Source organism: Arvicola amphibius, chromosome 9 (genome assembly GCF_903992535.2).
Source record: "Arvicola amphibius chromosome 9, mArvAmp1.2, whole genome shotgun sequence".
In the NCBI taxonomy this organism is placed as follows: domain Eukaryota; kingdom Metazoa; phylum Chordata; class Mammalia; order Rodentia; family Cricetidae; genus Arvicola; species Arvicola amphibius.
In genome coordinates this window covers 31,841,485-31,859,165 of record NC_052055.2, presented here as the reverse complement: position 1 = coordinate 31,859,165, position 17,681 = coordinate 31,841,485, and the positions used below count along the sequence as shown (strand labels likewise).

Sequence of the window (17,681 nt, the reverse complement as noted above, 5' to 3'; positions counted from 1 at the left end):
ATCTAAAAGAATTCTAATATAAACAGCCCCTGTCATCAGTAACGTTGATTCCTTGATCATCATAAGTGAAATGTAGGAAATCATTTGGTATCTGCCTCCAGGGAATCCAGCTATCAAAGCTGCTTGTAATAACTTGATTCAGGGGTCTTTCATTTTATAGCACACACAGTACACACAGCACAGCACACACAGCACAGCACACACAGCACAGCACAGCACACACAGCACAGCACACACAGCACAGCACGGCACACACATTAGCATTACACATAGCACGCTCAGCACAGAGGCTTTACAGCTGGAGAAAACCTGGCTGGATATTCAGTCAAATCACTCTGACTGTGTGACCCTTGATGGGCAAATGAGTGAGGCGGCATGGACACAAATTGGGTTGCTGGCCCCCACCCATCCAAACATGATAGCTGTGTGTGCCTTAGAATTTCTCAGGAAGGAATTATGGTCCACACATGGACAGTGTAGATTTCATATTTGGTCAACTGGAGGGTGTATGAGATGACATTTCATGAACATCCTGACAAGCCTGTGTTCGCTCTGTTTGTGTGACTGGGTATGTGTTGAACATGTGCACAGTCTGTGTACTCTTAACACTCACTAGATGCCAGATATTGATCAGATCCATTTACATAAATTGCTTAATTTATTTAGGTCTCTTTCTCTCTCCCTCTATTACACACACACACACACACACACACACACACACACAAACACAACTGTGCCATTCCTGAAAGTGCTGTAATACCAAGTTAATGTGTAGCTGCAAAAACCCACTCAGTTCTCAGACGGAAGGCATACCAGATATTGAAGTGATAGTAACAAACACTGCACCTGATCTTAGCCAGAAGGCCTACAGGCTGAACAGAGTGGTTGATTTGTGGAACAGCTTTCTGATGTAGCTTTCTCCCTTGGCTACTGATGAGAAAGTCAAGGCCCACGAGGTTATCTCACTTTCTAAAGGTCACCTGGCTCGTACGTAGTCAGTTGGGGCTCAGGCTGCCTTTAGTGTTACGCTTTTATCACTGCGTAGGAGTCCTGACTAGGCTTCCCCTTCTGCCATGGCCTTCTCACTAACCATACTGCTCAGAAGAGCTGCTGAGGTGGCCACATCTCTTGGACAAATCGATAATGAACACTTACCTGCCCTCCATGCTTTTCGGCTTCTCTTCTCTGTGATGCTCTAGAATGTTCCTAACAGCAAGACTTGCTGTAGCGAACCAGTTGCAGACCTCTCTGGACCTCTAGCTGACAGCATGCTCCATTGTAGGCATATTCTGTGCAGTTTGGTCACTGGCATGGGGAGCTCTGCCAAGGTGCCAGGGTACTTACCAAGATGAGAAAAATGGCATTGATGTTTATAAAGTTGGTGATGCAGGTTAGCCAAGTAAAAGGCTTGCTTGCCATTTACAGGGGTCTCTCCAGTAGTATAGTTTCCATTAGTATAAAATCTATGGCAATTTGATAGTTGACTTGAGCTCTAGTAGGGCTGGGCTGCGTCCTTGTACATGTAGCCTTTCACCCCAGAGCTGATACATGAGCTGGAACACATCTGAGTCATGGTGGTTAGGGGGCAAGGGAAGGACAGTACCCACTTACATGTGCTGTCCCGCTTCCTGCCTTAGCTCTCACCCCTCTCCGCCTTCACACTTTCCACCTCATTCTCCTCATGAGTACCCACCCATCTTCTAGAGGTATGGGGTCTGAGACACACCCCAGAAAACGCCCCCTAGCTGTCCCCACATAGTGACTATAGCCACCTTGTCCAATAGACAATCCATCTTGCACCTGCTACACAGTGTTGCATTTGAATTGGAGTGTGCTCACTTATGTCACTGATTACACCTGCCACCTGTGCTGGTTATGAAAAGACCAAAAGAGGCTCTTGTCAGCCACTACCGTTAGTAATTTATTATTATTATTACTTAATTAGTTGGTTGATGTTTGTACAGACTCTTCATTTCTTTATGGGTGGGTGCTAACCAGGAAGATGAAATGGAAGAGTGAACAGCAAATTGTTGGGATAACACACATGAGCATATATGTGTGCACATACATGTGAAGGCATGAATGACGAACAGGGGGAGGGAAAAGCAAGTCACAAGAGACTTGCTCATTGTGATTGGTTACAGGGAGTCCAGTTTTTTTGTCCCAAGAAGGATGGGTAGCCACAGAGGGTCTCTGAGAAATAGATTATGAGCCTTACTGCAAGTAGGCTCGTGTGAATGGTGAGGCACCCCAGCTCTTGGAAAACCTTTGGAAGGTATTGAGTCTGAGTAGTTGTGCATTACTGGAGAGGACAGCCTGACTCATGAGACTCACTCCTGTTCTAGAAGGTTTGCAGGGAAAGTCTAACATCCCACAGATTGTGGAAAAAACCTCTCTGGGCACTGGGATTGTCTATGATAGCTAGACACCGTGCTTCAGCACCATGGAGAGCTCTATTTCCCACTTTCCCAGGACGGATGGAGGGACAGGTCAGGATGCTGTCTCAGCTGTTTGTAAGCACGAGCCCCGATAGGACCCTGTGAAGGTAGCAGTGTCCTCACAGTCGAGTAGAGGTTTTGATTCCTGGGTTCCAGTGTGCAGGGAAGTATTCACATTATATGTGTAGAAGGGTGTGAAGCGGTGTGCAGACTGAAGGTTCCAGGGTCACCTGGCTTGGGGTTCAGCCTTTCACTTTCTAACACCCAAACCTTCCTGGTTCCTCCACAGGCCTGAGATTTGGGGGTGGAGGTGTATTGTTTTAAATCTGTGAGCTGGAAATGCATAGTAGTTCCCACTGTAATCCCATCCCAGCACTTGGAAGGCTGAGGCGGGAGCAGGCGGATTGCCATGACTTTAAGGGCAGCTCAGATTACAGAGTGAGACTGAGTAGAGAATAAGGCTATATCTTTTCAAAAACAAAATAAGGAAAAAATGGGGGATTGCACAAAACAAGCAAAAAAAATAGAGGATGAATCTGACCAAATGATCAACAAATACTGTATATTCATATGAAGAGCATCAAAGTGGAAATATCAGTCCATGTCCAGAGCCAGCATGTTCTGAAGTCCAAATTTGAGAATATGCATGGTAGATGCTTATCATAGGGCCCCTCTTATAGGAGGCACCTTGGAAATTTCTCTACAGGAGCAGTAGTGATTCTGTCACCATCATAATTTATCTCTTACCCCAAATGCCAAGATGTGCATATTAATAATTAGCTCCCACCATCTGCACTACCGTGTTGCACCATAGGCAGGGACCTTGGCTGACCAGCTTGGCCACTTGTTGGTTCAGGCTCAGGTACCAGACACCTCTGGTGGCTTTTAGGGCTTTAAGGGAGAAGCTGTTTTCACAGGGATCATCTTTATTAGCTCAACTGCACCCTTTGTGGCTCATATCTGAAAGCAAATGATTTCAGAAACAGGTAGAATGGTTGCCAAAGACTTGTGCCACTGGGCAGCCTTGCAGGTTCCCATGGACTTCCTCACCCCTCTCCTCTCGTCCTGGTTCATCAGAGGACTGGGCTCTGCTCTGTGCTCTGGACATTGCTGCCACCCACATCGAGACCCACGTACAAGTTTTTAATAAATAACTAATGTCCCACATCCTGAGGTTTTAATCTCATGTAAGAGAATGTAAACTTTGGGGTGAATTGTGAAGGAAAGCAGGAAGAAGCAAACACAAAAATGAGCATTTTTAAACCCAAATGTGTGGGAGATTTATATTTGAAGTTTCCTTCTTTCAGACTGGAATGGAGAATTATGGGACTAAGCTATATCCAGACACCAGCTTTCAGTCTTAATGCTGTCCACTTAAGTAACTGTTACCTGGTTTTAAGTAGGTGCACATGGTTAGAGACTTCTGCAAAGTAATTGGTTTATCACTTGCCTTGTCCCTGCCCCTCTTCCCACAGGGACCTCTTTAATCTGCTCCCTTATGTAAACTCTCAGAATTGCTTTGTGGAATGAGTGCTAACCAGTCTATTTTCCAATGTTTTTATCTAGTCTATGCTGATATAGCAGTTTGCTTTTTCACTTTAAGTATATTATATATAATATACACACATGTATATTATATGTGTATATTACTATATGTATATATGACATATAATATGTGTATGTTATATAACATAGTAATATATTTATGTTATATACATTATACATATATACATATATGTATAATATATGTATATGTGCATATGTAAATTGTATTATATATTATATGTAATATAGGTGGAAAACTTCATTCTAGCAGTAACTTTCTGTTGCCTTATTTCCAGCTGAGGGCTATGGCAGGAACATGAGACTCATACCTGTATTTTGCCTGGGCAGAAAGCACACCTTTCAGCTTGGACTTTGGCCAGTGCACACACCTATGCTCCCAAACAAGTCTTTTCCCTTTCTGCAGATGTTGTGATGTGGTACCAGCTCAGCCAGTAGGTCAGAATGGAACTCACTGTGGGCACTGTGTCATCACTTAAACAGCCTAGCACTGAGTTGCTCAACTCCATGGCTTCTGGTTCTTCAATTCTAAGCATGTCATTCATCTGACTCGAAAGAATAGGTAGCACTCTTGTTGTAGCTCCCACCAGTGCCCCTTCCCCATTGTTGCTCACTGGCCCCCAGTGTTGTGGCTCTGAGTACTTTCTCCCCCAGGACTTGATCCCTACCCAGAGAATAAGTTCTGTGGGAGCCACGAACTCAACCCAAAAGCCAAACTCTGCTCTTTCTGCCAGCCCCATGCAAGCAAACATGCACTTGCATATCTGTTCAGAGTGAATCACAGCATACCCAGCAGGGATTTGGTCAGGAACTGAGAAAGGGGAGGTTTCTTTGTTTGCTTTGCTCTTTCTTATTTGTTTTGTTTGTTTGTTTGGTTAGTTGGTTTTGGTTTCTTGAGACAGGGTCTTACTGTGTAGCCCAGGCACTCCTGGAAGAATTCTTGATCCTCTTGCCTCAGACTCCCAGTGCTGCGGTTACAGATAGGGGTCTACCACTATGCCTGATTTGAAAGTTATGTTTGGTCATCTTTGTAAGCAAGTCTATCACAGAATAGCAGTAGGGTGTGAGTGGTCCCAGGGATGCTCCTGGCTTCTACATTCACATTCTATGGCTGGGAAATCCCACATGGGGTAACTGCTGGAGACTGCACAAGGGGTTCACTACAGTGATGGCACCCTCAGCCAGACTGTTGGTTAGGATAGCTTGGAGTGACTAGAGAAAATTGACTCAGCAGTGGACCATTCTCAGGAAGAATGATGCCCCCTCAGAGCCATTGAGTTGTGTGTACAATGACTTTAGTGTTTTTGAAGCCATCAATGACCAGCAACACAGCTTCCTAAATGGTCTTTGAACATTTCCCAAAAAGGGAAGCTTTAGTTTCAATGGTCTGGTGGGGAGTTGTTTTTGCTGCTGGTTTTGGGGCTCCTGCCATTTCTTCTGGGCCCATCCCCGTCTGTGTCTGCCTTGGTCCCTTCCAGAGACTTGGCTCAGCTGTCCCTTCCACTGGGCAAGTTCCCAGTTTCTGCACCTGGCTTCAGCCCCTCGTCCTCCCCAGCTCCTTTCCTTAATTGCAGAGTCCCTTCCTTCCGTCAGAGTGTTTTTATTTATCTTTAATTTACCATCTTAACACGGTGAAGCCTACAACTCAGTACTGCAGCTTCCCCCACATGTATCTTGGGAGCTTCTGAGATTCTCAGATTGGAACTAGACCCAGAACCTCAAATCCCTGGCTGCACCTGAGGTTCTGTCTATGGATATGACTGCGAGGTACCTTGTTTGTCCCTTTGTGCCTGGCTTCTCTTTGATTGTCTTTAAGAGACACACACTAATGTGTCAGGCTTCCTTTCTTTGAAGACCGAATGGCATTTGATTGTGCGAATGAACTGAACTGCATTCTTTTTATTTAATCATCTGAGAGTGGACACTTGGGATGTTTCCACCTTTTGGCACCGTGAGCAGGCCTGCTGGGAACGTGGTGTACATCTTTTCATTTACATCCTGGCTTTGACTCATTCAGGTGAACGCATGACCAAGACGAGTGTTACTGGAGGTCATTGTTTTCTGTTTGCAAGACCATCCCTCTCCTGTATGCCTGTGACCTCTGAAACTTGGGTTGCAGGCTTAGTTCAGGATCCCTTGTGGGCTGCCCTGTCTATCCCTCCTTGTTTAACTAACGGGCGAATCCTCACTCCCAGGACTGTTGCAGGACCAAGCACGAGGATTAAAAATGCATTGCAGAGTGCTCGCCAATAACAACAACACTTCAGCAAACCTGCCCTGGGTTGTAATGAGATAGAGAGACAGCATGTGGAGGGCTCTCTTTAAAAGAGAATTATGTATGGGAAAAAACAAAACACTTTTGCTAGATGGTGTTGAAAAAGAGGACATCCCTCGGGATAGAGACAACAAGGCAGTGACTCACTCACTGAAGTAAGGCAGGGAAGGGACTCCCCAGAGGTGAGGGAAGCAGGACCCTCCTGACAGCAGGAACAGCATCTACTGGTGCATCTGTGTCCTCCTCAGGACACTGTGAAGCTGCAGTTCTCCTCCTGCTACAGATGATGAAGCCAGCTCAGAGCATTGTTTGTTTGTTTTGTTGTTGTTTTGCTTTGTTTTTGCTTTTGCTTTTTGCTCAAAGTTCATGTGAGGCAGTGGCAGAAGTCCAAGACTCAAAGCTGGGCTAATCTTAGGAGAGGGCTCTGGGCTTTGCCCAGGGTTAAACATGGCCCCGCAATACCTACCTGGGGTGCCTGCTCGCTGGCATTCATTCACTGTCAGGCACTGTTAATGGGACAGCTGTGGGAGCCTGGCACTGTCATGGGCCTCCTGGGGGCTCACAAGCTGGTGGTGACGTCACCAGATATAGTGTGTCTTGGAAGAGGATACAGGAGAACCTTTCCAACAGAAATGGCTTGGAAACATTTCCTAGAGGAAGTGGGATCAAAGAGCAGATGAAGGAAGGACCAGAGGAGAAAGACACAGGGGGATGACAGATGCTGCGTCATAGGAAGAGTTGGTGCATGTGGTCCTGGTCGGGCTTAGGGATAGGCAAGGCTCCCTAAGTATCATGGGGGCCAGTCTGACATCATCTCAGCCAGTGCTGGTCCAGCCACCCTTTCTGGGTAGCCCTCGTCTGTGTAGTTTTCCCTAAGTGCCTGGCAGAGCTGCTGGCTTCTGAGATGTACCGTCTTGAGATCTAGGGTCCTGAGCCCCTTCGCTTACTCTGCCCCTCTCACTCATGTCCCTGCCTCTGCCTCTTTGTTCCTCAGCTTACAAGATGTCCCCACACTACTGTTTCCAGACTTAGCATATGGAATGTCCATCTTCACCAGGTGGGCTCAACATCAAGCCCTTTCCTGACACCTCAGTCCCCACTGCCTCCCTGCCACTATGGCCTGCCTGTCTCACTTGGGACAAAGGGCGTGCTTGTTAAACAGAGTGGGCTTGCCAGGAGGAAGTAGGAAGTGTACTCTCTGTTTCCAACTGTTAGCAAATGTCCGGAACTCAGTTTCCTCATTGGCTGTTTGCTTGTGTATGGCGACTTTGATTTTGTAGAAGAGGCAAGAGGCTTGCAGACCTGCTGAGAGCTGCGCTGGGCCTCTCAGCTGCTTGCTGAGAGACTTTATGACTTCCTCGCTTATGAACTCACTTGAGAGAGCATGTTCACAATAATATATGTAATTACACTGAGATGTATAACACAGCAAACACGAAACCAGCATGAACCCAGGACGTGTCGAGAAATGCATACTCGTCCTGAACAGTCAATCGCAGTCTGCATGTTTTATTAAGGAAAAATAACCTCAAATTTCACCTTATTTCCCCCAACAAGAACCATTGATGGGATAAGATTATCCCGGTAGCTTTCTTTCTTCTAGAAAAGTCATTTACTTGAATGGATTTACAGATGAAGGAAGGGGGTCCTGCTGCGTCTCTGTGTCTGGTTTCCTACTCTCAGGTTGATGCCTTCACCACTGGGTAGACTATACCACTTTAGCAGAGGGGTGACCGATCTACTTAAGACTGTTCTCATCTGGGAGTGTATATGTCTAGAATTTTCTCTAACTCCTCGAGTCCTGGGTGCAGCATGAGCTGAGTTTTCCTTGACTGAAGCTTACCCGTCTCTGAAGCGCAGCGGTGAGGCGAGCGTGGAGGGCCTCCTGAACCAGCTTGTCCTGGAGCAACTGCAGCTGGCGCCTCTGCAGTGGGGTGAGTACCATGCCATCTCTGGCTTCTGGGTGGGTGGGCAGGAGGGCACCCTAATGAGTGCCTCAAGAAACCACAGAGAAAGGAGTTCACCTCACTGTGTGCTGCCTTTGCAGGTGGACAGTTCAGCACCAGCTAGGGCTGACCATATGCTCTTCTCGAGTGGTGATTGAATTTGGAAATGTCTGTAGCCCTTAGTTATATGGGAGGAGAGGGAGGTAGAAGGGAATGAGAGCATCTTCCTGTTTGTTCTCCCACCATGTTCCTGGACTGAGCTTTACAGCTGTCCATGCTGGGTGTGGACAATATATTTCGTGAACTCCTTATCTCTGTCTGGTGCTTATCCCACGGGAGGCCACCATCACTCAACACATCCCTATTGGTAGGGCTTTGTGTTTCTTTTATAACCCTGGATGCTGACCTAAGCTTATGCCTTTCTAGTAGTACTCAAAGGTAGCTTGTGACAGATACTCGTGTTTTGGGTGTGGTGAGGTTCTTCTTGATATCTGGAAGGGATTTGATTAGATCATCTATTGGGATCAGCTATGAACGGTCATTTGTTATCTCTTTCTTCTTCCTCTCCACTCAATAAACTGTCTCCGCCCGCTTAGAACCTTCCTGGTATTTATATAGGACCACCCACTTTCCAGGGATGATACAGGAGACTCAAGAAGTTGGTGGAAGAGTGAGCAAGGGGACAGAGAAGGGCCTAATCATTGGGGTCACATGGTTAAAGGGCCATGTTTCCTCATGACCAGTGATTCGGGGCTGGTCTAAGAGCCACCATGTTTCCGTGCTCACCCCCTGGAGAGGCTGCAGGTGTTTTGGGGAACCTTTTGCATGGTTTAGGGAAAAGGTTAGCAGATTGGATGTGATGCTTTCTTCATATTTGGTAGGAATGTCGAAGTGCCACTGTTAAAACCATTGTCCAAGAAGCAGTACACTACAAACCCAAGGACAGTTTCATTAGGTGGCTTTCATCTCATTGTGAGGCTGGGAAATGGCACAGTGCCCCCAAAGCATATTCACTAGTATATAGGATCGTTGAGTTGCTGAGCAGCTCAGTTGCCTTGAATGGTGTAGCATTACCACGCTGCTTGTGCAAGGGCTGCTGGAAATAGAGGTTGAATGGTAGGGTCCATAACCACAGCCGTCCATGTGGTGATCTGATTCTGTTATCTTATGAAGGCTGAAGCTAGATTCCACAAGTCAACCAATGAAATTGAAGTAAGACTTCCATTCCTAGGTCATGGTACCCTAGAGGAACCCTCAAGGGAAGGAGCTGTTACGTGCTTCCATGCTTTCTATGAGCTGTAAGCATCCATGGCAGGACCCCAGGAAGGTTCTTGGGAGATGATCAAGTCTCTTCTACTGTGTGCTTCAATCTGTCACAGGCTGATCTTGTTCTGCTCGGAAGTTGAGAAGGTCTGGCTTGACCATTGTGTGCACATGTCACGTGCACACCAGCATGTGGACAGATACACAAGTACTGACATGAAGCCAGAACAGTATATGGCTTTCAGAAGTAATGCTAAGACCCAAATGTGTCTCAGATAAGACCTGGAGGGGAGGTGTCAAGTATCACGGATGGGTGATGTCCCTGGTCTTGGAGGGGTAAGCCATTGGCAGAGTTGACTTGTCTTTAACCTTGGAAAGCCCAAATGGGCTTAGATAATCAGGATTCAGGCTGTGGGAAGAAATAAGAGAGAAAGCCACTGTTGTGTCTGCCTCCCTCACAGCTGGTCCTGCTACATCCTGCGTTTGCCTCTCAGGATGCCAGTAACACATGCTGGGACATGGTCTTTATCCCAATTTTAACTCCTAAATCTTCGACTGTATCTGTCACCTGTACAGAGAATGTTGTGTGGAGCCAACTAGCTCAGACCTGTAGCCAGGCTCCTGGGGGTGATCTCAGCTCTCATACCTTAGACAGTAAGCATCCCCTTAGAGGATGAACTGAGGTCCAAGCTCCCTCAAGAGCCCAGTGGCTTACTGGGGGTTGGGTAAGACCTCTCATGCTGTTCCAGGTCTAAGCAATGAGAGTTCTTAGTGAAGGTCCCCATTGCCACTTTAAAAGGAATAGGATGTTGTTTTGTAGTAACTGATTTCCAAGTGTGTATCCCAGGTGCTTGGCAAGGAATGAGGACTTTGTGTAGCGAGCTCCAGTGGCCTCAGACACCTGTATCTCTCTTTGTAGGCAGGAACTGCATGGGGCTCAGCCAGGTTCTGTCCTGTCTCACCCAGCTCTGAACTGCTGGGAGGGAGCCAATTAACACAGTTCCCTCGTCTCCAAATCTGGACCTTTTGATGGTATCACTTTGTGAAAGTTGCCTATTCTCAGAGTAGAAAGCAAAAGAAAAATCAAGGAAGTTTAGGTAAGGAAAAATGAGCCCTCTCCTATCCCTAAACGACCTCTATTTCAGTTTTGTGCATTTCCAAGTCATCTTGTGATTCCTTGGTTTTGATTTGTTTAGATAATTGACTATGCCATCATTGCACTTTCATATCCTTTTTCAGGCAGGCTTGACAAAAATACAAACAGTTCCCACACTATAAACAAGCCTCACACATATTGTTAAAGGCTGAGCTATTCATCAAATGGAGAGAAGATAATTTAATACTTGGTCTGTTGGTAGACATGGAGATCACAATAAAAGTTATATGCCCCAGTTTTTACCTAGAGTCTTTTCTGTGTTGGAGGATTACAGATTCAATGTGGATTTCCAGAAGTTGCTGGTGCTTTAGAGGCAAGAAAGCAAAGCCAAGCTAGGGAACTCTGTCTAATGCTGGTGACAGCAGAGTCAAGCTCAGGTGGGCATGGTGTCACCACAGAGCCAGGAGACATGGGTTTTCATCCTGGCTCTGCTATTGCCCAGCAGTGAGTTACTTATGGCTTGGGCTGTCGGTCAGGTTCTCTCTGTCTCAGTTTCCCCATCTGTAATGCCAAAGGCACCAACTCCTCTGTAGGGCCAAAATGATCTCAGGGCCTATACCTCGAGGTCTATAGGACAGACAAAAGCCTGAGAAGAGAAAAGCCTGGCTTGAGTTTGAGTGAGGATGAGGCAGCAAAACCTAGGTAGACTCCCCTCCAGCCAGAGGGAGTGCTTGCCTGTCTCTCATTGGCTGGAGGCACCCCCACATCACACCATGTCACGTGACCCATATAAGCTGACACTCACAGTAATAAACCCAGTTCCTGCTTTGACTTGGCTCCCTATCGCATCTGATTGTCCTGCATTGTGGGGCAGATGGCGCACTCACCTTTCCCTGGGGAATAAGGAGGCTCAAGAAGCCTAGCACTCCTCTGTGTGGCAGGAGTGCTGTCACCCAGAGGAGTGAGGCCTCCTGACTAGCCCTGAGCAGGGGGCCACCGACTCACTGCCCTTGTCTTGGCTATAGAGAGGGGGAAATGGAATGCACATGTCCCCAACTGTTTGCCTTTGTGCCTTTATCCTGATCTGTGCTAGCTGTGGGCCTGGACTGCAGTGCTCCATCTGCAGAAGACCTGCAGCCAGACAAGACTCAGGGAAAGCAAGACTGCAGGCTGGACAGACTCACAAAAGGGCACTAAATTCAGGGATGAGGCTGGTGTTTCTAAGATGCTTTCTGTCTCAGTCCATGCCTTGGGTGTGTGTGTGTGTGTGTGTGTGTGTGTGTGTGTACACTGATCTGGTCCTCTGTGAGGGGAAGAGGAGGAATATCATGTAGAAACGAGTTCACTATCTGGCTGACTATTCTGAAGACCGTTGTCTAGGCATTTCCACAGATACGCAGTGGTGGTGACTAATGGGCTAAGCTGTTTGCCACACTGATTGGAATGTCCCACCGCTGTACCACCCATTACCTCCTCCTTCCACTGATCCTTGTCCTTGTAGGGCTCTCTGTCTTCTTGGCTATGGCTGTGATTGTTCTATGCAGCCTGTCTGGGCCTGCAGTGAATACAGATCAGGGCTGTACTGCATTGCCGAGTGAGCATTTCCAGCCTTCTATCTTCAAACGGTCTCCATTAAGATCCACCTGTGTGCTGAGTTCCGAGTTCTGCCTTGAGGGCAACAAACTAGGAGCAGGACAGTTAGTGCCAGTCTAGGTAGCAATAGACCCCCCAGGCTTCAGCAAGTGACACTACCCTGCCCTGCCTCAGAGAACATGTGGCTCCCTCACATCTGCAGAGCCCACTTCAGGGTCCCAGTTCTTCTTCACATGCATTTCCTAATACCTGTAGCATTACCGTTCCTTTAGACAAATAGAAACAGAGCAGGGGCAGGTCTGCCTCAGGGTACATGGAGGGTGTTGATTTTTGTGTTGATGGGTTCATCTATTCTTTCAATCAAAACCTATTGGCCATTGCTCTGCAGGAGTAGGCGCTTCCATGTGCGCTGGGATCCCAGGTTGGTCCCCTAATTGTTTGACCACATCCTGGTGAGTGCTAGCCTGGGAGTTGGCACCAAGGGTTCTGGAAACAGCAAAAAGAGGCAGAGTTAGAGCTGGCTCCCCAGTCCTCATGCTGAAAAGGAGACAAGAGCTTACCAGAGATGGCACATGAACCCCACGAACACCAACAGAGCCCATAGGCCTCCCTGGGAGCAGAGCCCTGAAGGCGACTATGGAGCCTTCTGCACCTGAATGATTCCCCCACCCTGCAACACCTCCAAAAAGGTGTTCTGCATTTAGCCAGCATCATGTAGATTCTGGGATCCAGGGGTTCTGGGTACTTCCTTAGCTTTTGTGATCTCTGGTGTAACTTCCAATTTCCCAGCTCTGCTTCATGAATGCTGGGTCTTTTGCCAATCTACCTTCCTGCTCACTTTTAGCTCAAAAATCTCGCACGGGCACATTTTCACACAGAAAGTGGTAGGGAAGGAGGGGCCACAGCCGTTCTGACTTGGTCCCACACCTCCTCTCTACCTTACTTCTGTCCATTCTGCTCCCACCCACTGACTCTTACTGTTGTTTGTTTCTCTTTTACAGTCTGTGAACCCACAGCAGAGGGTGGGAACAGCAATATGTGCTATTGACTGAGCGGGAACAGCCTTCAGAACGTATTCATTTATGAATACATGCCTGCCTGACTGCCTGACTAAATGACTGATTGAATGAACGAATGAACAAGTGAGGCAATAGTCCCTTCCTAGGGTGAAAGTGTGTGTTCTCACAGACCAGAACATACAGCGTTGTCCCTGCTGGTCCCTTGCAGAGCACAAGCTGTCTGTCAGCTCCCGTGGGAACAGATTTAATTGTGATGATAGCTTTTCTGGCTGCCCCTCATTGAGCTCCTCGTGCTGCCACCTAGTCACAGTGAACTCAAGGGGACTGAGACTGCTCGTCTGCATCAGGGCCAATTAGCACAGATAGAAATCACATCTAGGTCCCTGTGGGTTTCTTAGCTCCTGAGTCTCACAGGACTCAGAGCCGGGGCAGAGCTCCTGTCCTCAGCCCTGAGCTGTTGGTGTCCCTCTTAGCAACCAGGGACACTGGTATTCTTATGCCTCCCATTGCCTTGCATCTGCACAAAGCAAAGAGCTCAAGTAAAGGTAAATCTCTGTTGGTGTAGAGCACCTTTGCCCACAGCAGGCAGAGCAGGCCCTGAAAGTAAATGCTTTGCTTATCCAGGTGCAAGACCCTTCCCGTTGGCCAATATTTACTCTGCAGGACAAAGAAAGAAGCATGACCAAGAAGGTGATTTCTCCTGCGTTCCACAGGCCGCACTGGCGACTTGGCATACCCCTACGTACAGGTCTCTGGGGCAGGTTAGCTGTTCCCATTCAGAAACGGAGCCTGGGTCTCTTCTGTTTCCCAGCTAGGAAGCCAAGGGGGGTAGCATCTGAACAAGAGTCAGGACTGCAGCCTGTGTCACGTTGTCCTCAGTGTGTTCTTCTCCTTAAATAAGAAAGCAAGTCTCAAGATATATGACACCCCCCAAAAAAGTGATCGAGATTTCAGTCTTTCTTCGGTTTTCCCATTACTTCTTTACAAGATAAAAAAAGAAAGAAAGAACCCCTGGCATTTCCGTCTTGCAGGAAAATTTATCTCCATGGATTTCACAACCTTTTAAAACCCTTGTAGTAGAGGACTCAGGGGGGGAAATATAGGCTATGGATAAAGATAAGAATAATTGGATGGGATGTCTGGACACGGGTCAGCTGGACTCACTGTACCAGAGAATGGAATCTCTTGTTGTTCTTGGACGCTTCATGCAAGGACAGCAGAGGCAGCAGCAGCCTGGTGTGCTGAAGGTCCAGTCAGGAGGCTCGTCAAGAAGAGCCATGAATCCACTGACCACTGACAACGAGGGCACTACACAGGGCCTTGCTGGGAAAGTCTGTGTGGCTAGACTCAGTGGAGGACCTCACAGAGCCTGGGGAGTTGGAAGCAGTGAGTGGGAGAATCAGTCACATGGTGTTGTGGACCAGAAGGAGGGCAGCAGTTGGCTGGCTAGCAGGTGACAGTTGCCCCATATCTCACGATAGCCAAGATAGCCCTGCTTTCTCAACTCTCTGCTGTCAGGGGATCTCTTCTGGTTGGCTTGCCTCCTATAACCATCTCTCTCAGACTGATGGCCCTTGCTGGCCTCAGAGCTGGTGTCAGTCCATCACCTAGGATGATTCTGAAAGCTGCAATCTGTGCCCCATAACCCCAGGCTTCTTCCCACCTGTTCTCTGCATGGACCCCACACGATCCTTTCTGCACATAGTGGACTCCGAGTCGTCTGTCAGAGATATCCATCCTCATCAGACCTGTGACAGATCAGGCTGCGCTCACCATTCTGCCAGGCCCTAGGCCTTGAGGGCAGTTGCCACTCTTGCTGCCCCATTGTCAGGCTCAGGGGCATAGTCAGTCACCCATGTGAGTGGATGAGGTGGCACCATAGAGAGGTGCTATGGGATCCCAAGGAGGCAGACACGGCTGCTCCACAGAAGCAAAACCAGATTTGCCCCCTCTATTCCTTTTTCCTAAACTGTGAATCATTAACTGTCTTGTGAAGCTCTTCCTTGCTGCCCTCACACTGACTGGCGTCAGTGCGAGCATGGGACCAGGCCTTACACATGACTGTATACTCACTGCTGTGCCAACTCTGCTTCCGTGGGCTCGCCTCTCTATAAATTCTTCTGAGTGTCCTGTTGGGCATCTACAGAGAAAGTGCTCTGAGCACAGGACCAGGTTCAATTCCTGTCTCCCCACTTGACTTACTAGAGGAAGATACCCATGTTCTCTTCCGTGGTGACTATGCCAGGTGGTCCCTGTCCTGAAGGCTGTCCAGAACCTTCAGATAACTTGGCTGGGATGGCGTTTTCCATCACTGTTACCCAAGGGCATTCTGACATGTCCAGTCAGCTGTGGGGCTTGACCCACATTCTTCTAGCAGGAGATCAAATCCACACCTTTCAACTACCTTAGCCAGGCTCCTTGACAACCCGAAGCTATTCCCTTATGACTCTGCAATAGAGAACCAGGATGTGGATTCCACAGAGAGGGAGGAAAGAAATCTGTCCAGAGCTGCAGTCAAGGTGGGCATGCCCTCACTGGGGGCATCAGCTGAGTGGTCAGGCCATGCTTTTGTTGAAGCAGAGAAGTAAGCAGAGCACATGAGTCGAGTCCATTGACATGGCCAGAAGTGTCCACTCCTTTGCAACTGCTGGTGCCCCTGCTCTCATCCTGCAGTGGACTCGTGAGGCAGCCGACCTGGACTCTGACCCCAGAATGTCTTGACCTGAGACCCAGAGGGGCGATTTGAATATTCAGACTCCTTTTTACCTTGGATAGAAAGTGATGCCTTTGACCTCACAAGCATCTTTTAAGGAATTGGGCTTGTTCTTAAGCCTTGGTGCCTTTGTAGGAGAGACTAGGGTTCTGCAGTGGCCTGATGGAGCTGTGGCTAGACTTCAGAGTTTCTGCTGTGTTGGTAGGCACCCCATAGAACACAGGCCCTGCGCTTGGGAAGTTGACCTGCTCGGGAAGTGTGCTGGCTGATGGGATGCATGGACGGAGAGTGGAGCCCTCATGGGTCCTGCGGTGGCAGAACCTCACTCACCACCACCTCTGCCTCACTTGGGGACTCATTTATGCTTGGTCCTGGCATGAGGCAACAGGTATAGCCCTGGCCTGAGGGCACAATGTCTATGTCCTGACTTTCCTGCAGGTACAGAGAAATCCCTAGAAGAGGAAGCAACCTCTGTCAGGTTTAGGGGGAGTTCCCATTCAGTACAGACAATACGGGAGCAGCACTCCCCTTGTTTCCCACATTCTGGCAGTCCCTTCCCTGCTGTGGGATTGGGAACTCTAGGCTCTGGTCCTGTCAGTGCTCAAGGCTCTTTCTGCTCAACACGGGGAGAGATGGGGACTGGGCAGGCCAGATTCTGTTTTGGGTGAGAAGCCTAACATTTATGGAGTCCCCACTTCTATTCAATGCAGCAAAGTCTGTACTCGTTCTCCTGAAGAGAAAGAGTCACCTTTGCTGGATCTTTTTGAGACATCTGCAACCCCAAGCATGTACCGGAGGATGGCAGGAGGCCGCTGTGCGCCCAGTGTGTGGTGACTAGGTAGTACTTTCCAGAGGAACAGCCTGAATGTTGCTTTGTCCTTACACCTTAGAAGATTGGGCAGAAACCTAGGAAGGGTGAGTCCCTGCCCTGTGTGCTAGTAGGCTGGGACCATCAGGCTGGGTGAGTTCTTGACCTCATGGTGCCTTATGCCCCTTGTGTGCTTCTCATGTGTCAGAGGGCAGGGAGCAAGGCTCGATGAGGGCATTTAAAGTTCTGATATCTGACTAGATAAGAAAGAAGGGATGGAGAATCAGCTGCGTGCCAGCATTGGACTGAGCTTCCAGGAACTGCTGGGGAAGAGCCCCTTCCCATCTGGGGAACCCTTAGAGAATTGGTCCTTGAAGGAGTGCCCGCATCTGGGCTGCTTTGAAGCCAGACCTTGAGTCTGACAGGGCACTTCAAAGGCTGAGCCCCTGACCTTTCTCAGACAGCTCTTGATGACAACATCTGTCTCCCAGGGCCCAAGGTTGGCCCTTCATCACTAGACAGCAGTGTGTGGGCAGCAGCTAGGGAACAAAAACCCAGCTAATCGGGTGTTTCCTGGTGCCTCTTGGCAGAGGATATGCCCCTTAACTTGAAAAGTGTTTCCAGGCCTTCCTGAGCAGACCAGTGCAGAAATCCTCATGGGGTGGCAAACATGCAAAGCATCCTCATTTCTGCCACAATAGATGTGGAGGAAGACCTGTGGCTCTTGCATCTCCAGACTTTCTTCTATAACTTTTACCTTGAAAAGCCTCAGTTTGTGAATCCATGAAATGGACATGATCCTATTTTATGCCACTGAGAAGAAATGACATAACCCCATGTACAACATTTGGTACTACTACCTGGGGAATGTTATACTCGGAGAGAGCTGTATTGTCAAGCTTGGGTCAAAGGCTCCTGGGGACCTAGCAGTAGCTTCTCTCTCTTTCCCATAGCCAGCTTTACCCAG

General features: G+C 48.3%; 1 protein-coding gene across 2 annotated transcripts in view; it reads left to right on the top strand.

Moving 5' to 3' along the window:
* Positions 1-17,681, top strand: part of Trappc9 (trafficking protein particle complex subunit 9) — a 437,687-nt gene that overhangs the window by 340,387 nt on the left and 79,619 nt on the right. For both annotated transcript variants that reach the window (XM_038342309.1, XM_038342308.1), the window contains one exon: positions 8,120-8,210. In XM_038342309.1, coding sequence (XP_038198237.1) covers positions 8,120-8,210 — 91 coding nt within the window. The remainder of the gene's footprint in view (positions 1-8,119; positions 8,211-17,681) is intronic.